Genomic DNA, 24,786 nt, shown 5'->3' on the forward strand with positions numbered 1-24,786 from the left:
GCACACAGTACATTCCTGCAAGCTTCACTTACACTTTGTGTCCATTCACTGCCCTCTGTCACAGTGTCTTAGAGCCTGTGAGTCATTACAAAAGCTACGATAAGAACAGTGAGCCTTCATCCATCCCTAAACTCATGGTGAGTCTAGCGGTGTACTGTAGGGACCTGCAGGATCAACACTCACTTGTGTGTACCTGTTCCAAAGACACGACACTGTGTACACTGTGTGACGAAAAAATGGTGCAACATTTCTTTCCAATGTGTGAATTGACACAATAAACATAAAGAAAAGCTCAAACGTGAACATGTACAGTATGTAAAATATGATGGGCATGGTAAGGGTTAATAATGGAACAAAAACAGGAAATTGGTGTCTGTGCTTTCTAATACAGGAGTCTTCAATAAAGGGTTATAATAAGGATTTGGTCACTAGTTCTCATGTTGATTGAATCATGGCAGTTGTTTTCTTTGAGGTTCATTAAACAGAACCTCAAATAGAAGTTAGATAAAGCGTCAGATGTTTCTTTCTTTATATAAATATAAAATCCTTACACCACTTTTAAGTTAATGTGAACCTCTTTTACAAGTATAAATTACAATTTAACTAGAAAATTGTTAAAATTTACCCGCCTATCATCTTGTAATGAATGCACCTGCAATAGAAAGCAATCATACTGACTCCAGTGCATGCCACAGCTCCATGTAGCCTAACTCACACACAGATCCTCAGTCATGGGCCGGCAGCATAAAGTGAGTCCTGTCTCTTTGCAAAATAAATATTTAGTACTCATTTGGACGGGACCATGTCCTTTATGACTGGTTCTCTGTTCAGGTAGGTGGCCCAGTAGACCAGGTTGAAACCACCGAAGAGCACGGGGAACATAATCCGGGACATACGGTCAATTTTGCTGACGCTGTTGAAGGTCTTCTTGTTCTGCTCTGGCTTGACCTCTGGCTTGACCTCTGGCTTGGCCTTGTTGGGGTCAGAGGTGGCGCTCTTGGAGATGGTGGGCAGACCACTTTGGTCCTTGGTGACGTTCGGGGCATAGTTTGCCACAGCAACGGCATAGGCGTTGTTCTTCTTCATGGTGGACGCCTCCTTCTTCTGCTGAGGAGAGAAATAAAATACACATTAGAGACTTGGGAGGTGTTTGCAAGAAAATGAGAGGCACTAAAAGCAGGAGACGATACTCTGAGACAGTGTTATGACGGCTTCCCGATCCTTCAAGTGTTTGATTGTTACTAGATTATGGTGTTTGTTTTCTCGGTACCTCTCACACAGCTAAGAGCTCACCTCAAGGTGTCAGACAGGGACCTGAGATCAAAAGTACAACACTCCATGTCTACTTGACTTGAGAGGCAATACCTCACAACAGGATTTTAATGTCACTCTGAGACACTGTAATAATTAGTCTGATATGAAAATGGAGCACATCTGTTGTACAGTAGCCTATAGCTACTTCACAGTAATTATGATTCTGCCTTATTAACCATCAAAAAGTGTCTAATCTGTTAAATTGCCTGTTAAACCTTATGGGTTTCATCTGAATATCAATTTGGATGGAAATGTACAGTACCTTTGAGGTCCTCAAGGAGTGTGAATCTCTTTGAAGTTTCCCATGACCATTTTAATTGGCCCCACTTGTCAAATATGTATTATGGCAGGATATATGTATGGCTACAACCAGCACAGATAATAATAGTTATTCTGAAGTAAAAGCACAGTCATCACTTTCAATGTCACACCCATTTCTCTGAGTATGTGAGCTGTGGAGAGAAAGTGTAATTATCAGAAAGGCTGGGAAAAGAATGAGCTGAAATCAGAACTACTTACGGAATGTGATTGTTGCCGTCACATAATTCTCTGGCTTAACTGTATCAACTGTCTCCTCCTTGAGAGATCACAGATCCTTTCTGCCTTTCTCCTCTGTGTTTGAAGCACACACACACAGCTCCTCATCTCCTTTTATCTTCCATTTCTTTCGTCCCTCCCTCTCTTTTAATAAAGTACCGCTTTAGATTCAATATCTCAACATGGATATTCAATGAGGCAAACACTTCTGGGTACTAGACAGCTTGCTTTGAGTTTAATTAATCTATTTATATGCTTCATCTTTGTGCATTTCCTTTACATTTAATCTGTACATTAACTGAATGTATTATATTGTTCAAATTGTTATTTGTCTTAACAGCTGTTGTTCACTTGTTTTACACATGCCTCTTGTCACATCACCAAATGGAAACTGCTGTTAGTGAATACAGTAGAGTGATAAAGATGCAGTGTTCTTAACTCAAATGCAGGATTGCATGTGACACTCAATTTAATGAACAGCTCCAAGCACAATACGTCAGTGGTCAGTGTGGTTGCCATAGTTACCTTGACGTTGACCACACTTTTGCCATCCCAGGCCCAGCCTCTTTTGGTGAAGTAGTTGACGGTAGCAAACTCGATGAGGGCAGAGAACACGAAGGCGTAGCACACTGCAATGAACCAATCCATGGCCGTGGCGTAGGCCACCTTCGGCAGAGAGTTACGGGCACTGATACTGAGAGTCGTCATAGTGAGCACAGTGGTCACACCTGTGTCATTACAGGACAAGAAAACCAAAAGACAACAGTTCTTAGAAAATGTAGATCACAAGCTGATCAAAATGTTGACAGTAAATTAATTTCAATGATTCACAATAGTGATTCCATCTACGGTAAGAGAAGAGTACTGTAGTACTATGTTCACTTGTTTTTCTATTGTGTAAAAGACAATGGTATTTCCATCCACATTGAAAAAGCTTATTCTTGTGGATAATTCAGTGGTATTTTCAGAAAGAAAAAATGCATTTAGATTACTGCATTGCAGGAGAAGGAGAAAGAACAAACAAACCTGGAAAACTTTTGCAGCAGACACACGCATATAAATAAACAGGGAGTTGTCCGTCATTTCCTCCTTCAAACCTCTATGACTAAGATGACACTGATAGTGAAAGAATGGGGGTATTATTTTCCCACATGGCTGCTGACATATGTTTTTTTGCTCTTTTTTCATTCCATTTGAGGGAACATGAAACTACATCAAACAACATCAAGCAGGCTAACGGGGTAAAATAACAATCCCGTGATTGCGAGGATCAAACAGCCTGTGGGGATGTGTTTCAGAGGCTGGAAGTGGTACCTGCATTAATAATTTAACCAGGACAATACCACAAAGTCAGACATCATAAAACAGAGACAACAAGGAACAAGTTCTAAAAGAAACACTTTACTTTAGATGGCCTTTGCATTAAGCCCTATCTAGCCATTCCTAACACCTAAATGACATGATACATGACATAATGTTATCTATTAGCATACTGATGGTAGACTTAGGGATCAATCTATAGTGCTAAAGGGCCACGTTATAGCGCGATTGAAATGTAAAGGTCTTTTCCGATTGATCTGACATACTCAGTGTTTACCGTTAATGCAATCTCAGCGAACACGGTAACATTGCCTTTGGATTTAAAATGCGCTGTAGCGCGGATCTTCAGCGCTAAGGATTGAATCGAGCGATTCATGTTACAGTGTATTTGTGAGATATTTGACAGGAGAAAGTCAAAAAACATTTGTAGGAAATTGTTTTGTTTTAGCCACAATTGTTTATGTAATTCATTCCTAGCTACCACAGGGGGAGACAAGTTACAGAGTGTGCCTTTATAGCATATTCATAACAACTTCATGACACCATTTCATTCTTTTGGTGTAGAATGGGAAGGGAGAGAAGGAAGATGTGTACCAAATCACAATGAAGAGAACGAGAAATCAGCCACAGTTCTTTGGCCCCTCAGAAACAGCTGGATTTACCAGTGAGTATCTGAATATGAAATCTTTAATAACCTTGCACGAATAGATAGAGTGACTCACGAGGATTACCACTGAACATGTTCAGAATAGTTATCAATGTGTTCGATGCACTGGAAAACTGAGGGAGAATTGTGAACAGGTTAAAAGAATAGACTGAAAATCCTGCAGGTGTTGAATGTGTATGGTGAGCTGACCCCAAAATGTCAACAATAAGAAAAGACCAAGCTCATAATATAAAAGTATTCAAAGGAAAATAAATCTGTTCCATTAATGGATAGACTATCTCTTAAAATTGCAGAAACTATTCTACAATAATTTATGGTTAAATGGTGAAAGTTGTTTTTATATGGGGGCTGTTTAGTTGCAACCAAGGGCATTTAGAATAAGTGATCCTTAATACGCCTGTGGTCTGTGTTTACATAATTAGCCCTGATTATATGAGGGGAATCTACATTATGGAGCAGACAGAGATAGTGTATAGAAGCCCCTTGTTAGAGACCTCGGGCCTCAGGTCCAAATGGGATATACTGTATGTGTCTAGGCTTTTTTTTAACTTTGCGGTAGACTGGGCTTCTTGTAATAAGCATGCTGAGGGCTCGTCAGTGTGACCTCTTGGTTTGCTCCCCTCGTCTGTGATGCCCTGGTAGTGTTTTAATCCCAGCCCCCGTCCCCGCAGGAGGCCTTTTTCCTTTTGGTAGGCCGTCATTGTAAATAAGAATTTGTTCTTAACTGACTTGTCTAGTTAAATAAAGGTTAAATAAAAAATAAATACATAAACAATTACCCTGTCAGATTTAACACCCCTAATTACGAGAGACTAGTTCAGTCTGAGCTTCTACACTTCATGGGGCTTTCTGTACAGTATGTGCATCATGTGACTACAAATCAAAGAAATGTTGAACAGGCTCTGATCTAAGAACAGGTGTTGGACCTGACTGTAGAGTAACAGGTGTTGGACCTGACTGTAGAGTAACAACAGTGTTGGACCTGACTGTAGAGTAACAAGTGTTGGACCTGACTGTAGAGTAACAAGTGTTGGACCTGACTGTTGAGTAACAAGTGTTTGACCTGACTGTAGAGTAACAAGTGTTTGACCTGACTGTAGAGTAACAGGTGTTTGACCTGACTGTAGAGTAACAGGTGTTTGACCTGACTGTAGAGTAACAAGTGTTGGACCTGACTGTAGAGTAACAAGTGTTGGACCTGACTGTAGGAGTAACAAGTGTTGGACCTGACTGTAGAGTAACAGTGTTGGACCTGACTGTAGAGTAACAAGTGTTTGACCTGACTGTAGAGTAACAAGTGTTTGACCTGACTGTAGAGTAACAGGTGTTTGACCTGACTGTAGAGTAACAGGTGTTTGACCTGACTGTAGAGTAACAAGTGTTGGACCTGACTGTAGAGTAACAAGGTGTGGACCTGACTGTAGAGTAACAGGTGTTTGACCTGACTGTAGAGTAACAGGTGTTTGACCTGACTGTAGAGTAACAAGTGTTGGACCTGACTGTAGAGTAACAGGTGTTTGGACCTGACTGTAGAGTAACAGGTGTTTGACCTGACTGTAGAGTAACAGGTGTTTGACCTGACTGTAGAGTAACAGGTGTTTGACCTGACTGTAGAGTAACAGGTGTTTGACCTGACGTTAGAGTAACAGGTGTTTTACCTGACTGTAGAGTAACAGGTGTTTGACCTGACTGTAGAGTAACAGGTGTTTGACCTGACTGTAGAGTAACAGGGTTTTGACCTGACTGTAGAGTAACAGGTGTTTGACCTGACTGTAGAGTAACAGGTGTTTGACCTGACTGTAGAGTAACAGGTGTTTGACCTGACTGTAGAGTAACAGGTGTTGGACCTGACTGTAGAGTAACAAGTGTTTGACCTGACTGTAGAGTAACAAGGTGTTTGACCTGACTGCTAAGAACAGGTGTTTGACCTGACTGTAGAGTAACAGGTGTTTGACCTGACTGTAGAGTAACAGGTGTTTGACCTGACTGTAGAGTAACAGGTAGGTTTTTTACCTGACCATCTAACAAGCGTTGTTTGGCTTGAAAAATGGAACATAGGATGTGTTTGACTTGACCATCAATGTGTTTGACCTGACCGTTGAGGAGCACTCGTGACCTAACCACTAAAGAGCAGAGACTACAGTGGAAGAATATGTTTTACTTGACTACATAGGAAAACATATTCTGCCTGACTGAAGACAAAAGCTTGTGGCAGTAATTGCTATCTGCTATGAGTAAATAATTGTGTTTGAAAGCGATGATTTGAAGTGCTCACCAAAGACAGTTCTGGCGGGTACAGACTCTCGGTTGAGCCAGAAGGAGACCTGGGAGAGGATGACGGTCATGATGCAGGGCAGGTAGGTCTGGATCACAAAGTAGCCAATCTTCCTCTTCAGGTGGAAGTGGGCCGTCATGACAGTGTATTCACCTGCAGAGAGGGAATGAGTAGAAAATATACAGATGAGAATGTGTGTGATAATTTTATCTTTTTACACAAGTTGTTAAAGAGATTGTTGTCTCTGCTTGGTGTCTCTGCTCAGATCTAGTAGTGGCTACTGGTCTAGACTAGGGTTGAATGGCAGGAACCCGGTTACCGAGATTTACCATGATTTACTGCCCAAAACCACTCCCTTTTCCCATGATAAATAACTGCGAGAAACCGGTAAATTATTTATATGAACAGCATGATGTGAAATGGAACTGTTAAATTATATGCAAGGTCTTCTCTACGACCTCTGCATGATGAATCATCAACGCTCAGGGTGGGGACAGACAGCCCATCTCAAATTGAATGGCACTTCACAATGCACGTATCTCTATTATCTCATCATGGTAACTTTTTTTCTTGTGACAGGTAGGACAAAATTTTCTGCAGCATATTCTATAATATAAATAACTAATGCACATCTAATTGACCCATCTCCATCTGGCTTTCAGTAGGCACCTTATTTTATAATTGTAAAGATGTTTTATTTTATTGCAGCTGAATAGTTTTAAAATAGACTATCACTCGAATATCATTGCTTTAAATCAGTGCACGCGTGAGCACTCTCTCGCAGTCTTTCTCTCGCTCCATCAATTCCATTCAAATTGCATCACAGATAATCCTGTTCTAGATTGATATACTGTACAGTGCATTCGGAAAGTATTCAGACCCCTTGACTTTTCCACATTTGTTACTTTACAAAGCTTTATTCTAAAATAGATTAAATTCTAAATGTTCCTCCATAATCTACACACAATACCCCCTAATGACAAAGTGAAAACAGGTTCTAAGAAAGTTTAGCAAATTTATGAAAAATACAAAACAGAAATACCTTATTTACAATGTAGTATTAGCCTTAAATTTATATAATTAATGATGGATTATGCATAATAAGCTTCTAACTTATAGCCTCTGTGTAATGGGTTTCGTCGGAAGGAAGAGACCAAGGCGCAGCGTTCTTAGAGTTCCTCATAATTTAATCACGAAGTGAAACTAAAACAGGACAAAACAATAAAGAATACAACGACCGAACAGCTTCGATGTGCAAACTCCCTGCACACAAACAAAGAACAAGATCCCACACAGAAAGAGGGAAAAGGGCAGCCTAAGTATGATCCCCAATCAGAGACAACGATAGACAGCTGCCTCTGATTGGGAACCACACTTGGCCAGAAACAAAGAAATACAAAACCTAGAAATACAGAACATAGAATGCCCACCCAAATGACACTGTGACCAAAACAAAATAGAGACATAAAAAGGATCTCTAAGGTCAGGGCATGACACTCTATCTCTTGCACAATACGCAAGCACCTGTGCTCCGCTGGCCTCTCCTTAAAAAACGCTGCTTAGCTCTTGGCGTCCCATGCAGTAAAAAGCTAGACTAGAATAGCTTGCTGGATATTATTATTTTTTGTTGCATTTCTTATACCAATAGATTATTTGAAGAGGTGCGCAAGCTTGCGTTTGCTGAATGTTAAATACAGCAGCCAACAGTGTGCCAACAATACAGCACACAGACAGTGTGCTGAAGAAGGTGCAACAGCGCCTCTTCAACCTCAGGAGGCAGAAGAAATTTGGCTTGGCACTTAAAACCCTCACAAACATTTCCAGATGCACAATTAAGAGCATCCTTTCGGGCTGTATCACAGCCTGGTACGGCAACTGCACAGCCCGCAACCGCAGGGCTCTCCAGAGGGTGGTGCGGTCTGCCCAACGCATCACCGGGGGCAAACTACCTGCCCTCCAGCACCACCACAGCACCCGAAAAGATCATCAAGGACAACAACCACCTGAGCCACTGCCTGTTCACCATGCTATCATACAGAAGACAATGTCAGTACAGGTGCATCAAAGCTGGGACCGAGAAACTGAAAAACAGCTCCTATCTCAATGCCATCAGACTGTTAAATAGCCATCACTAGCACATTAGAGGCTGCTGCCCTATATACATAGACTTGAAATCACTGGCCACTTTAATAATGGAACACTAGTCACTTTTTAAAAAAATGCATATTTTGCCTTACTCATCTCATATGTATATACTGTATTCTATCCTACTGTATCTTAGTCTGTGCCGATCTGACATTGCTCGTCCAAATATTTATATATTCTTAATTCCATTCCTTTACTTTAGATTGTGTGTATTGTTAGATATTACTTGTTAGATATCACTGCACTGTTGGAGCTAGAAACACAAGCATTTTGCTACACCCGCAATAAACACGTGACACATTTGATTTGATTTGATATATGTCAGACTACGAATTGTACAAATAGGCCCTATTAGATTTCAAAATTTAAATCAAATTCGCTATCCTATACTTGGCCCCATGTGCTCCACCAGAATCCCATGTTCACCTCTACTTTATCATGGTTTAACATACAGTATAATACAATAGAGTACAGTAATACAGTTCACACTCAAAAAGATTAGCCAACTGGAGCGAGTTTCATTTATTTACCCAGGAGAGCATATAGTTAGCTACATCTATGAGCTTTTATGTTTTTCTGTCATGCTTAATGTTCAGTAGCCTATGTCATACAGTACCAGTCAAAAGTTTGGACACACTTACTCATTCAAGGGAGATCATCCGTTCACCTACTCTGCGTCTCACAAAGACACTGGTCTAATGTCCATTGCTCGTGTTCCTTGACCCAAGCAAGTCTGTTCTTCTTATTGGTGTCCTTTAGTAGTGGTTTCTTTGCTGCAATTCAACCATGAAGGCCTGATTCACACAGTCTCCTCGTAACAGTTGATGTTGAGATGTGTCTGTTACTTGAACTCCGAAGCATTTATTTGGACTGCAATTTCTGAGACTGGTAACTCTAATGAACTTTATCCTCTGCATCTTCCTTTCCTGTGGTGGTCCTCATGAGAGCCAGTTTCATTATAGCGCTTGATGGTTTTTGTGACTGCACTTGAAGAAACTTTCAATGTTCTTGAAATTTTCCGCATTGACTGACCTTCATGGACTGTCGTTTCTCTTTGCTTATTTGAGCTGTTCTTGCCATAATATGGACTTGGTATTTTACCAAATAGGGCTATCTTCTGTGTACCACCCCTACCTTGTCACAACATAACTGATTGGCTCAAACACATTAAGGAAATAAATTCCACAAATTAACTTTTAACAAGGCACACATGTTAATTGAAATGCATTCCAGGTGACTATCTCATGAAGCTGGTTGCGAGAATGCCAAGAGTGTGCAAAGCTGTCAACAAGCCAAAGGGTGGGTACTTTGAAGAATCTCAAATACAATACAAGATTCCATATGTGTTATTTCATAGTTTTTATGTCTTCACTATTATTCTACAATGTAGAAAATAGTAAAATAAAGACAAACCATTGAATGAGCAGGTGTGTCCAAACTTTTGACTGGTACTGTATATGTATTGGATAACGACACAATAATTTGGGCTTTTTTGGGCTTGGGCTCATTAAAGGTCTTTAATGTAGGGCTCATTAAATGTTTTTAATGTATAGCTCATCAGGCTCAGGTAGCATCAGGCTTGAATTTTTGATCAAGGCTCTAATCAAATCCAGACATAAGCCTATTAATATGCTTTATAATGCTTTTGAATGACACTTCTGGTTTTGGCGGGAAATACCGGGTTACCCGGGAGAACAGTAATTAATTCTCAGGATGGAACATTTGTAAAACAACGGGAAAATATTCAACCCTATTCTAGACTTATCAACTCGAAAACTCACACTCACTGCTAAGAGTCAAAATACTATTACTAGTGAGTGTGGTTTTTCGTTTTCCAGTTGATTTGCCTTTCCAACCCTCCACCCAAAGAGTTTTGTTTAAAGAATATTTGATTTGAGCATGCTAAATCTCGATCATTCTGGTCTAGACTTACCAGTGCTTGATTTAATGGTCTCTGTCCCCACAGTTTGTCCCTGAAGGTGATACTGGTTCAGTCTGGATCCATCTAGTGCTACTTCCACTGACGCTGATGCGTTTCGGGTCCAAATGTACGTCACCTCGGCCATTGTGTAGGCATCTGCAGACAATAAAGGTCAATACAGTTCACACTACATAACAAGGGACAGATAGTGATTATGAGGGCCTCTAAAGAAGGAGAGGTGAATAGAATAACTCCCCATCTACAAAGAATAGTAGGCTTTAAACTATGTCATTATGCACAGCCATGTGCTCAGCACAACATGGGGTATACTTTACAATCTGATCATGTTGACGCATATATAATAATCAATATCTGTTAGTGTGAAATTTGAAAATTACATTTCACATAGAAAGGAGAGAAATTCAATCACAATGAAATGCAAAACAGACAATATTTTCTGATAGAAGATCGATAGGACTTGGCAGATAGGTCTTTGTAGAGAGGCACATGATATTGCTGTTTATGAAAATCCAGATATAATGAAGCGTTCCCTTAATCCTGGCAAAGCGAAGGTCTGGACCACATTTTCAGCCGTTTCAAAGGTCAGATTTTTCTTGACCTTTTCTTGTACAGCAACAACCCGCACTAGCTTTTTATAGTGGAACTTGACTCGTGAACTCAGAATGAATCCAATTAACCTGCCAAAACTAGACATTTCAGTCTCACAGGCAACCAGTTAACATAGCTACAACCAGTTAAACATAGCTACAACCAGTTAAACATAGCTACAACCAGTTAAACATAGCTACAACCAGTTAAACATAGCTACAACCAGCTAAACATCTAAACCAGCTAAACATAGCTACAACCAGCTAAACATAGCTACAACCAGTTCAACATAGCTACACAACCAGTTAAACATAGCTACAACCAGTTAAACATAGCCACAACCAGCTAAACATAGCTACAAACCAGTTAAACATAGCTACAACCAGTTTAAACATAGCTACAACCAGTTCAACATAGCTACAACCAGTTAAACATAGCTACAACCAGCTAAACATAGCTACAACCAGCTAAACATAGCTACAACCAGCTAAACATAGCTACAACCAGCTAAACATAGCTACAACCAGCTAAACATAGCTATAGCAAGAAAGAATGTTCTGCCGCTAGCTCAATCGGTTCTTTACAGAGTAAAATAAAAGCAAGAATGGGGAGATAAGCTTACAGCTGCCAAACTTCAGTGGACAGGAGTGGGAATCCATGGGGAAATCTTCGAGGTGCATGGGACATTCTGCCTGGACCGTTAACCTGAGTAAATATACAAAGACACAAGAGTTCACATCACACCAGAACCTCACAGCTATTCTCACAGTGTTGTTATTGGGCTGCTGCACTGACATCGTGGGCTGCTGCACTGACATCACCTTGTCTGAGACCTGAGGACAGCTCTGTTAGCTCTCTAATGAAACTAAGGATACCTCATAGTGTACAGCAGTGTTCCATCCTCCATGATCCGGAGCAGTTTGTTGGGCATGGTCATGTTGTGAGCCACAGATTTCTTCCCGTTGTGGAAAAAGGTGTCGGGCGTCCAGATCTTACTGGCCATCAGGTTGTTCAGCCGCAGGATGTTCATGGGACCGTTGAACTTCAGCCGCTCGTCAATCCAGCTCTGACGGAAGAACACGTCCACAGTGTACTCCTGACACAGAGAAGATGACAAGACCGTAGCACAGGTTGGGGTTTTGGTAATGTCCCCCCCTTCCATCACAATATGTAATGAAGAGACTGGAATGGCAGAGAATGTTATTAAAACATATTTAAACCTACAGCTGCATTGTAACATGTGTTTTGAATAATTAGAATGAAATCCACTTTTATCACCTGGTCAGGCAAATGAAAGAGTTTTATAGTCTAGAGATTTCTAGTACAATAGTAATAATGATTAGTTGTGTCTCACACAGAGAGACAGAGAGAGAGAGATACCACTATCAGAAAAACACTATCAAAGAGTGACGGCCCAAGAGTGAAATTTTCCACCTTGAGTTAAAAAGATCCTCTAAATGAATTATACATGTGCCATTTCTTCTTCTTTTTTAAGGCGCTGGCTCGGTGGTGGCTCGGGGGGGGGGGGGGGGGGGGGGGGGGGGGGGGGGGGGGGGGGGGGGGGGGGGGGGGGTCTAGCAGGAAAAACTGTTACAGAATTTTCCCATTATAGTGCACCTGTGTTTCCAATGGCAACAAAGACAGACAAAAACAGAAGCAGTAGTGATGCTACCCCAAAATCACATGAAATGTTGATGGAACAACCTCAATTTAAAGGGTCAGTCCCTGTCCTACATAAAATGTATGTGAAATATATTACATACATTTTAAGTCGGAAGTTTACATACACTTAGGTTGGAGTCATTAAAAGTAGTTTTTTAACCACTCCACAAATTTCCTATTAACAAACTATAATGTTGGCAAGTCAGTTAGGACATCTACTTTGTGCATGACACAATTGTTTACAGATAGATTATTTCACTTATAATTCACTGTATCACAATTTCAGTGGGTCAGAAGTTTACATACACTAAGTTGACTGTGCCTTTAAACAGCTTGGAAAATTACAGAAAATGATGGCATGGCTTTAGAAGCTTTTGATAGGCTAATTGACATCATTTGAGTAGATGGCATCATGAGGCAGGAAAATTATGTGGATATATTGAAGCAACATCTCAAGACATCAGTCAGGAAGTTAAAGCTTGGTCGCAAATGGGTCTTCCAAATGGACAATGACCCCAAGCATACTTCCAAAGTTGTGGCAAAATGGCTTAAGGACAACAAAGTCAAGGTATTGCAGTGGCCATCACAAAGCCCTGACCTCAATCCTATAGAAAATGTGTGGGCAGAACTGAAAAAGCGTGTGTGAGCAAGGAGGCCTACAAACCTGACTCAGTTACACCAGCTCTGTCAGGAGGAATGGGCCAAAATTCACCCAACTTATTGTGGGAAGCTTGTGGAAGGCTACCCGAAACATCTGACCCAAGGTAAACAATTTAAAGGCAATGCTACCAAATACTAATTGAGTGTATGTGAACTTCTGACCCACTGGGAATGTGATGAAAGAAATAAAAGCTGAAATAAATCATTATCTCTACTATTATTCGGACGTTTAACATTCTTACAATAAAGTGGTGATCCTAACTAACCTAAGACAGGGAATTTTTACTAGGATTAAATGTCAGGAATTGTGAAAAGCTGAGTTTAAATGTATTTGGCTAAGGTGTATGTAAACTTCTGACTTCAACTGTATATCAATATACAGTATATGTCACGCTCGTCGTCCTCCTCTTCTGAGTTGGAAGGATCGGAGGACCAAAATGCAGCGTGGTATGTGTTCATCATGAATTTAATAAACAGAGAACACTGAACAAACTATACAAAACAATAAACGAACAAGAAGCTATATAAGAAATGTGCTGACACAAGCAACTAACATAGACAATCACCCACAACCCACAATGACAAAACAGGCTACCTAAGTATGGTTCCCAATCAGAGACAACGACTAACACCTGCCTCTGATTGAGAACCATATCAGGCCAAACACAGAAACAGACAAACTAGACATACAACATAGAATGCCCACTCAGATCACACCCTGACCAAACAAAACATAAAACATACAAAGCAAACTATGGTCAGGGCGTGACAGTATATTGTTAAACATAAGCTTATATCAAAACAATTAAATAATGAAATACTGTGTCTTCTTAAATAAAACAAGCTGAATGTATTTTACTAAAGGCTGTGTCACAGTAGTTCATATGTATAATACCTAGTATAACACTTACCATGTCTGTGTCTGACACTGGACCGAAACTTGTGACATAAATATCAGTCTTCACCTCCGTCACCCGATCTGTAAAATATACACATATTTAATCTTGTTTGATATAATATTTTTTTCACTAAATTGCAACAACCCTTTTGAATATTTCATTCATGTTTTATGTGTATCTGTCAGCGACAGCCCCGAAACCTGAAGGATCTGGAGAAGGTCTGTATGGAGGAGTGGGCCAAAATCCCTGCTGCAGTGTGTGCAAACCTGGTCAAGAACTACAGGAAACGTATGATCTCTGTAATTGCAAACAAAGGTTTCTGTTTTAGATTCCGTCTCTCACAGTTGAAGTGTACCTATGATAAAAAATTACAGACCTCTACATGCTTTGTAAGTAGGAAAACCTGCAAAATCGGCAGTGTATCAAATACTTGTTCTCCCCACTGTATATCTGCTCATACGTTAACAAGGCATCCACTCCCAAATCCCATGTTAAGACATGTTATGTTTCTGAGAACTGTGACGTACATCTGGAAAGAGATGTGGTTGAGAACAATCCAGTCACTGAAAGCCATGATTTCACATTAATTTTAGATGACTGCTGTCATGGCAACGCTTTGTCCACGATGCCTCATTTACAGTACATTCGTCCTCTTTCCTCAGACTCCCCCATGGATGGTGTGAAGGCAACACACACTCCTGTGAAATCTGAGTGAAAAATCACACTCCCTCCTCACTGCCCTTCAGACACTTTAGGAGCATCTCAATTGGCTAAAGTGGCCTCCTTTCCTGGTGTCCAACTCTCCATACACTAGGAATGAATCTGACCTCTACTGCCTGACACTAATGCTTTTGTCATCTTTAAAAATATCAGTCAAAGCAATAGTGGATGTCTACCAAGTGGGAGCTACATATTGATGGTGGGTAGGGTGAATTAATATACTCCCAAATAATCTAAAAGCAATAGCCCAGAAAAGGCTCCCTCCGGCCGACATTTGATACCTAGTGAAAAGCACAATTTAAATCTAATCCATTACTAACATATCATCAATAGACACTTATAGAAACGCAAGTGTCCAAGAAAACTCAGGCCATTACACACATTCACAAACACAGCCACACTCACAAAGAATATGGGGAAGGAACAGCAAACAACTGCCAAAAGCAAAAGGGTTCAAGCAGCACCCCAGTGATGAGTCACACTGAGTAAATGTGGAGTAAAAGTGCTACTGAGGTCTTGACAGGCCATAGTTAGGCTACACCACTATCCACACTATTACTGAGCTTGACAGTCATCCTATTTAGTATAGCCCCCTCAACATTCCAGTCTTATATTGCCATTCTCTATGAAGAACATTGACTGTTACTCCTAATTAAGCTGGAAAATGCATGTCATCAACCACTAGCTAACTAGTTGTAGATGGGAATGACTTGTGGCTATACAACTTTTGAGTGTTAGTATATCAGTTTCAAATCAAGCTTTCTATAGGGCCCTATTCAATCCAAACCAAAATCCGTAGGTTTCTGCAGTGAGGGAAAAAAATTATACCAGGATGCTGTTTGGATTACACAGTATTATCCAATTAAATCATGTTTCAGTTTACACTTGTGTATGTGTGGACAGGGTGTAACATCAGTGGAGCCCTACGTTACCTCAACCAGTGTTTTGAATCCCATTATAACTTTGTTTTTTGTATTCTTTGTAATCTCAATGCCCCAGAATGAATGCCTTTTCTGTTTGTTATGAAGTAATTTGCTGAGCTTGTTAAATTTCTTCTTAACCTTTCTACGACACACGTTCCGCTAGCGGAACCCCCCCACAACATTACGCTGAAAAGGCAGCGTGGGAAATTCAAAAATATATTTTTTAAATATGTAACTTTCACACATTAACAAGTCCAATACAGCAAATGAAAGATAAACATCTTGTTAATCTACCCATCGTGTCCGATTTAAAAAATGCTTTACAGCGAAAACACAACATATGATTATGTTAGATCACCACCAAAAAACACACAGCCATTTTCCCAGCCAAAGATAGGAGTCACAAAAACAGAAATAGAGATGAAATGAATCACTAACCTTTGATGATCTTCATCAGATGACACTCATAGGACATCATGTTACACAATACATGTATTTTCTGTTCGATAATGTGCATATTTATATCCAAAAATCTTAGTTTACATTGGCGCCATGTTCAGAAATGCCTCCAAAATATCCGGAGAAATTGCAGAGGGCCACGTCAAATAACAGAAATACTCATCATACACTTTGATGAAAGATACATGTTTTACATATAATTAAAGATACACTTGTTCTTAATGCAACCGCTGTGTCAGATTTCAAAAAAACTTTACGGAAAAGCACACCATGCAATAATCTGAGACGGCGCTCAACTATAAATAACATTTCTCCGCCATGTTGGAGTCAACAGAAATACGAAATTACATCATAAATATTCCCTTACCTTTGAATATCTTCATCAGAAAGCATTCCCAGGAATCCTAGTTCGACAATAAATTGTTGTTTTGTTCGATAATGTCAATTATTTTATGTCCAAATAGCTGCTTTTGCTAGCGTGTTTAGTACACATATCCAAACGCTCGTGCAAGTGACACATAACGACGGACGAAAACTTCAAAAAGTTACAAGTCGAATAAACTGGTCAAACTTAGTAGAGAATCAATCTTCAGGATGTTGTTATCATATATATCCAATAACGTTCCAACCGGAGTATTCCTTCGTGTCTGTAAAAGTTATGGAACGCAAGGCGATATCATGGGAAATGCGCGTGACCAGGAACTGGCAATCTGCCAGACCACTGACTGAAGCACCTCCCATCCGGTCCCACATCACAGTATACAGTTCATTCAACGTTTTACCGACTGTTGACATCTAGTGGAAGGCATAGGATGTGCAAACAAATCCATATCTTCCTGGGATTTTAATAGGCGATGAGTAGAAAAAACACCAGCCTCAGAATTTCCACTTCCTGTTTGGAAGTTTGCCTGCCATAGGAGTTCTGTTATACTCACAGACATAATTGAAACAGTTTTATAAACTTCAGAGTGTTTTCTATCCAATAGTAATAATAATATGCATGTATTAGCATCTGGGACAGAGTAGGAGGCAGTTCACTATGGGCACGCAATTCATCCAAAGTGAAAATGCTGCCCCCTATCCCTAAAAAGTTAATTAAAAATTGATGTCAAGAGTAAAAAACAAACAGAAGCAATTTATTTCGAATTACACTAAATTGTCTACAACTTCCAGCCTTGATTTAAGATAACAACTCCAAAACTGTGACCTAAACTGATTCTAAAAACTTAGTGAAAAAAAAGAATTTCCCATAAATAAATCAGTTATTTCCCAGTACACATCTGGTGCATCTGTCTTCAATCAAATTCCCATTAGACCAAATAACTCTACTGCCTAACTCTAATGCTTCTGTCATCTTTAAATAATATCTACAACTAGATAAACATCAACATAAATCATAGCACCTTGTTAAAACAGCATTAAGTTAAATCCTCATTAAACAAGCCAAGGAAGCATATTCAGCCACACCAGTGGGAACAGTGAGAGGCTACAGTATAACCATCATCGGTCATCTTTAACGGACCAAATATTATAAATGACACCACTCACACGTAGGGATATACTTCGGCTGGCGCAAGTTCCAAACACGTTAGTTTGCCATTTAAACATGTAAGAACTGGCGTTCTGGCATTTTCCACCCCATGCGCCAGGTTCAGCAATTTGCCTGTCTAGTATCAGGTCACTTGCACTGAGGTGGGAGGGGTGGAAATATTTGAGGTGTGTCCTTGAAAACATGCGCAAAAGTGACAATTTCATGCAGAGCAGGTCTTCGCGGTAATAAGAGTGGAGATGTGCCCATTCCCTCAATGATGGCTGTTTTTTTTGTCCTGCCCAATGCGTTCGCCAAGTAGCCAAGCCTATCAATCAGGGGCACAAATTTGCTTTTAGAAGTGGGGGGACATAATTATTATTACTAAAAAATATATAATTTGTTACTTCTGGATGGGAATTTTCAGCAAAGCCTAGTGACAGTTGCCATCATGACAATCAATTTGTACATTATTTTTTTTATTTTTTTTTTATAACAGAACTCCCTTGTTGTGACTAAGACTATAGACTTAGCTGTGTACATCTTGTCCAGTGTCTGTACTGCTCATCAGAACTGGAACAAAGGGAACCTCTCCTGGGAGCCATTGAGGTATACACTGACTGGGTGTTTTGTACACTCAAATAGCTATTATCTATTATTCTGTTTACCAGATAATTCTGTATGTCTGTAAGGTTGTCCTGGTGATAAGGGGGATGCACATGCAAGCTCAGAAACGTATTCTGACATGCCAGACAAGTTATGTATATATATACAGTATATAAACAAGCTTGAAAAAAGAAAATATTTAATCTCAAAGTAATGTAAAACTTTTAATAAATATATCCTGGAGTGCTATTGGGTAGGCAGGCTTTTGTTCCAGCCCTATTCGAACACACCTGATTCTACTAATCAAGGTCCTGCTGAGCAGATGATAAGCAGAATCAGGAGTGTAAGAGCAGGGTTGGAGTAAAACCCTGAACACCCAGTATCTCTCCAGGAAGAGGGTTGGCCATCCCTGTTCCAAAGTTTATTGAGATTTAAAAGCACTTTTAAAAAAAACGCTTAATTTCAATTGATTTGATACGGTAAGTATGACATGTTAGGTGCTCACCTCCAAGTCCAGGTCGTAATCGGTTGTCATAGCCATCCAGAAGGCGGTCCAAGATCCGGGTAAACAGAGTGATGTTGTTTTTGAAGGCCTCTGAAGCATATGCAGACGATTGCACTATTGATCTAAGTAGGAGAAACATAAATGATTGTGTGAGAGATGTGTGGGGAAAATTTATTGAAGTAACAAATATGTAATTCAGTCAACCTCTCTGCCAACTTCCTCTTGATAAGATCACTGTGTGTGTTATTTAATTCATGTGGCTCAGTTTGTTTCGTACAAAGACAACCATCCTCACTCTCATTAGTTCATTATGGAATAGACAGTTCCACTTCGCCAAAGAAAGTTCTAAGCATTTCCGAAGAGAAACTGGAAGATACCAAGGAATTGTGCGTCAATCAAGTTATCACGTCACTGAGTTTCCCCCCCATTCGGATTAATACCAATCTTCTAACTCCCGGGAGTTGTGCGTAATCTTTACCCTCTAATTTACACGTCACCGCGCAATTGGTGTTTCAGCTCTCCACACAAATTGTGCCATCGTGTTATCACGCTTTTTTTGTGTGCAAAATAGTATTTTCACGTCAATAACAGCTATATTCCAATCTAAGAACCATTTAGATCGGCGAAAAGCTATCGAGGCGATATAGAACGCGCAGACAAATGTGCAACAGTGTTCTTAGTACGCACAATCACTGTGTTTTGTTTTTTTCTACTGATTTCTATACCCTATATATATATATATATATTTGATAATACAACGAAACTTACCTTGACTGCCACAGTACCATCAACGAGAAGAACACCGCTAGATAATGCGATAAGTCCCATCGCTCTCTCATTGCTGAAATCCAAACCTACAGAATGGGATGCCCAATTAAAGGTAATATTCAGAGCACGAAATTCCATTCATGAAGACATTCGATTCAAATGCTGTGCGGTGCCATTCATTCTGAATTATTGCCTTTTGTTTAACAAATTCATGTAAACGATTTATATAAACATTTTTCTCTATCCAAAATCTAAAGTAATCGTGCGCTTTATAGCCTACATGCATACTTCAAATTTGATGGCAACATGCAAATAAAAATTATTTCGACCACTTCATAAAAAACAATAGGCCTATACATTTTAAAATAACTTATTGAAGTTATTGAAAACTCCATTATTATTTGCTGGAATGAGGAGCAACTAGATTTTTGGAAACGTTTTGGAAATCTCCAAACCTTCAAGGAAACTGTCTCTTTATTCGCAGCAAAACAATAAGGCGGGTTGATAACAAGGCTACCTGACTAGCGCGAGGGATCTCCTTATGAATTTCTTCTGACAACCCAGATGTAAAGTTGCGCCCAAAAGCGCTGGGCATCAACTAAATTACACCACAGGGATGTGGGAATACATCCGGAGTGGGTGTAAAGATGATAAGGACGAGTTTGACAATATTTCAAACCCTGGGAATCCAAAACACCGATTGTAGATACTGTCCACCCGTATACAAGTGCCGTGGTTCCCTGATAAATTCGTTTTTGGCTCCCGCCTATAACCTGTAACAATGCACACGCGCGCCCAACTCCGTGTGTCTCGAAAGTCTGAGGAAGACGAGCAAGACAGATGTACTAGGTCCTATTTATAGCATCCACGCATTGACCGCCAGAATAAATCCCAGATTTGATATCAAAATGAAATAGATGAACGTTCTGTAAAAGCTGCTTTCTCTGCAACCAAAAGCGCATCACTACGCGTGTAGAAACTAGAACTGGTTTTATTAAGTGAAGGAGCTGGAAAGATGCGAGGATGCGGCGTCACTTACCTCAGAAATGTATACTGTATGTCCTATATGAGTAAACCTATGCACCGCCTGCGAATTCTGGCCTTGTCTTTTAGATTTGCAACACGTTGTTAGAGTGCAGTTTATTTTCAAGACGACATTATAGCCACCATGCAATAGCGATTAAATGTGTGCTTTCATGTGGGAAAGTTTTTTTTTTTATTGTTTAAATAAATGTATGTTTAAATATAAAGTAGTGGAATAGTTGATACAATGACTGAAAAAAATGGAGGAGAGGGACATCAGTGACGGAGAAAAATAAATAGCTGGGGCTCAGCTAACTCTGAAGAGGAGTGTATGCTCCTATGTAAATGTCATAATGTCCATGTGATTGAATAATAGCCATTGATGATATAACTAACTCATGATGATAGTCACTTCCTAAATAATTCAAATGCAAAATCATTTTAGCATACCTTTCTTGACTGGTAATAATAATGACACATCTCACACACACTGAGCTTTTACACAATAAATACTAGCACTTTTACTCACTTTCAGACCTTGAGCAGATGAGGTGTGGAACTCACAAAAATTCAACTGAAATGAGCAAGATTAAAATCAAATCACCACACATGGTAGTCCAGTCTATTGAATGAGCAAATGCTCAAATCAAACAAATAACACTTAAATCATATGACCACAATTCAACTCATGAAAGGCCTAACAGTCCAATGAAATGCACGACTCTCATATAATGTAATTGGATTTGGAGTGTAAGGTAAAGGTAATACTCAAAGGTAATATTGTGTCTGTTTAGGCTTTCAGGCAGTATGTGCCTGTAATATCAACTACATATGTGAGAAAGGCTGGGAATAACACACCTCAAAGATAAAGACTTTGGCTAATAAACAGTAATATATTTTGCCTGGGAGGTGGGGGCGGCCCTACCAAATATCAATTAGGGCACCCGAAAGGCTGCATACAATGGGGAGTGTCATTGAGAATATAGGCCAATAATTGTTCTCGGAGACAGAGGGGTTTGGGGACATTCTGTTCTGCTTTGTTCATAATGTATTTTTGGCAGACTTTGCCCTGCCCAGCAGGAGAAAGAGAAGGGGCAATTAACGCACATGGACTATGGCGTGAGACAGGGGGCTGGGAAGAATAAGTTGAAGTTTTGCAGGAGATGAGATGTGTCCATCTGACGTCTGGGATAGCATGTTTGCTGAAAAGAGGGTCATTTAGGTGATTGCCAGCCTCCAGCTGAGAATCTACATTAGGTGTGAATGTGGGGTCACAATGACCTACCACAACAGACACTGCACGGAGGTTGGGTCCCATCGGTTACAACAACAAAAATGCAAAAGTACTATTACGTTTGGTCACTCACTATCTCAACAGGCCTGTTTTTGAACAACAATTACCATCATAGAAGACCACATTTTTAACAGCATGTCACATACCAGAGGAAAAACAACTCTAGGCCACCTTTACTCCACACACAGAGATGCATACAAAGCTCTTCCCCGCCTTCCATTTGGCAAATCTGTTGGGGGTTACCCTGGGGGTCGGGTGTGGGACTACACCAATGCCATGATTACTGTATATATGTGATAACCTTTGTATGCTTGCAAAGCGCAATGATGGAAAAGTACTGGGTAAATGGAGATGTACTGCTTTAGTTCTTAGGCTGAGAACTAAAGCACCTGCTGATAGTCACACAGCCTCAAGGTTGAGATAGTAGAGGGAGAAACCACAGTCTAGACATGTTTTTCTCATCTTAGATAATTTGTATCTAATCCAATAAAACAATGTTAGAATATGATTGACGGTATGTTGTAAAAAAGGGTGTTGTCTCCTGTTTCGCCACACAGATCTTTACTATATACTACTGAGGTATTCTGTATGTGTATCTCTGTCTGCAATTGCATTTTATTACTAAAGAGTTTTATACCAAGGTTCCAGTGTCTGTGTCATCTATCTGGAAGACTGATTGTTAACAGAAACTTACATCACCCCATGCAAAGAACCACCCAACAAATCTGACCATAATTCTATCCTCTTGATTCCCGCTTACAAGCAAAAACTAAAGCAGGAAGTACCAGTGACTCACTCAATACGGAAGTGGTCAGATGACACGGATGCTACACTACAGGACTGTTTTGCTAGCACAGACTGGAATATGTTCCGGGATTCAACCAGTGGCATTGAGGAGAACACCACCTCAGTCAAAGGCTTCATCAATAAGTGCATCGACGACGTCGTCCCCACAGTGACCGTACGTACATATCCCAACCAGAAGCCATGGATTACAGGCAACATCCTCATCGAGCTAAAGGCTAGAGCTGCCGCTTTCAAGGAGCGGGACACTAATCCGGACGCTTACAAGAAATCCCGCTATGCCCTCAGACGAACCATCAAACAAGCAAAGCGTCAATACAGGATTAAGAATGAATCCTACTACACCGGCTCTGACGCTCGTCGGATGTGGCAGGGCTTGTAAACTATTACGGACTACAAAGGGAAACCCAGACGCGAGCTGCCCAGTGACACAAGCCTACCAGACGAGCTAAATGCCTTTTATCCTTGCTCCAAGGCAAGCAACACTGAAGCATGCACGAGAGCACCAGCTGTTCTGGATGACTGTGTGAAAAACGCTCTCGGTAGCCAATGTGATCAAGACCTTTAAACAGGTCAGCGTTCACAAAGCCGCGGGACCAGACTGATTACCAGTACATGTACACAAAGCATGCGAATACCAACTGGCAAGTGTCTTCACTGACATTTTCAACCTCTCCCTGACCGAGTCTGTAATACCTGCATATTTCAAGCAGACCACCATAGTCCCTTTGCCCAAGGAAGCGAAGGTAACCTGCCAAATTATTACCGCCCCGTAGCACTCACATCGGTAGCCATGAAGTGCTTTGAAAGGCTGGTCATGGCTCACATCAACAGCATCCTCCCGGATACCCTAGACCCACTCCAATTAATATACCACCCCAACAGATCCACAGATGACACAATCTCAATTGCACTCCACACTGCCCTTTCCCACCTGGACAAAAGGAACACCTACGTGAGAATGCTGTTCACTGACTACAGCTCAGCGTTCAACACCATAGTGCCCTCAAAGCTCATCACTAAACTAAGGACTCTGGGACTAAACCTCCACGCTGATCCTCAACACTGGGGCCTCTCAGGGGTGTGTACTTAGTCCGCTCCTGTGTTCCCTGTTCACCCACGACTGCATGGCCAAGCACGACTCCAACACCATCATTAAGTTTGCTGACCACACAACAGTGGTAGGCCTGATCACCGACAATGATGAGACAGCCTATAGGGAGCAGGTCAGAGAATTGGCTGTGTGGTGCCAGGACAACAAGCTCTCCCTCAATGTGATCACAACAAAGGAGCTGATCGTGGACTACAGGAAAGGCGGGCCGAACAGGCCCCCATTCTCATCGACGGGGCTGTACTGGAGCGGGTCGAGAGTTTCAAGATCCTTGGTGTCCACATCACCAACGAACTATCATGGTCCAAACACACCAAGACAGTCATGAAGAGGGCACGACAAAACCTTTTCCCCCTCAGGAGACTGAAAAGATTTGGCATGGGTCCCCAGATCCTTAAAAACTTCTACAGCTGCACCATCAAGAGCATCCGGACCGGTTGCATCACCGCCTGGTATGGCAACTGTTCGACATCTGACCATAAGGCGCTACAGAGGGAGGTGCGTACTGCCCAGTACATCACTGGGGCCAAGCTTCCTGCCATCCAGGACCTATATAATAGGCGGTGTCAGAGGAAAGCCCATAAAATTGTCAGTCACTCCAGTCACCCAAGTCATAGACTGCTACCGCATGGCAAGCGGTACCGGAGTGCCAAGTCTAGAACCAAAGGGCTCCTTAACAGCTTCTACCCCCAAGCCATAAGACTGCTGAACAATTCATCAAATGGCCACCGGACTATTTGACCTCTGCAGAGGCCGCGATACAGATATATTTTCTTTTGGTGAGCAGTGGGTGGCAGCACTGCACCAATTTTGTGAGGCTTGTGCTGGTGAACCACAGACAGGAAGTGGCATGAGTGCAGACAGTTGCCTAGAGGCGAGAGCATGCTGCCACTGCACAGCTGTGGAATCCATGTTTGATTTAGATTGGAGGGTGGGTAGCATCCATCAATTTGATTTAATTATTTCTTGCTCAGTGACGCAAACGCCATCTTCCCAACGTATCTCCATCTCTTCATTCAAAGCCTCAATCATGTGC

At 40.9% G+C, this 24,786-nt stretch overlaps 1 protein-coding gene across 3 annotated transcripts; it reads right to left on the reverse strand.

Annotated features, from left to right (window-relative positions):
- Positions 1-339: 339 nt before the first annotated feature.
- Positions 340-20,207, reverse strand: LOC111963381 (gamma-aminobutyric acid receptor subunit alpha-2). Of its 3 annotated transcripts, none has more exons than XM_023986783.2 (10): positions 20,036-20,207; positions 19,519-19,604; positions 18,751-18,872; positions 14,022-14,089; positions 11,664-11,884; positions 11,411-11,493; positions 10,192-10,335; positions 6,114-6,266; positions 2,377-2,579; positions 340-1,104 (listed from the first exon to the last, which is right to left on the reverse strand). In XM_023986783.2, exons 1-10 carry the CDS (start codon positions 20,111-20,113, stop codon positions 787-789), a joined length of 1,476 nt encoding a protein of 491 aa, XP_023842551.1. In that variant the 5' UTR covers positions 20,114-20,207; the 3' UTR covers positions 340-786. The 3 variants fall into 3 exon arrangements, with proteins under 3 accessions (XP_023842551.1, XP_023842550.1, XP_023842552.1); XM_023986782.2 differs by having other exon boundaries at positions 340-1,107; XM_023986784.2 differs by having other exon boundaries at positions 340-1,107; positions 19,974-20,052.
- Between the last annotated feature and the right edge of the window lie 4,579 nt (positions 20,208-24,786).

Source organism: Salvelinus sp. IW2-2015, linkage group LG4q.2 (genome assembly GCF_002910315.2).
Source record: "Salvelinus sp. IW2-2015 linkage group LG4q.2, ASM291031v2, whole genome shotgun sequence".
Taxonomy (NCBI): Eukaryota; Metazoa; Chordata; class Actinopteri; order Salmoniformes; family Salmonidae; genus Salvelinus; species Salvelinus sp. IW2-2015.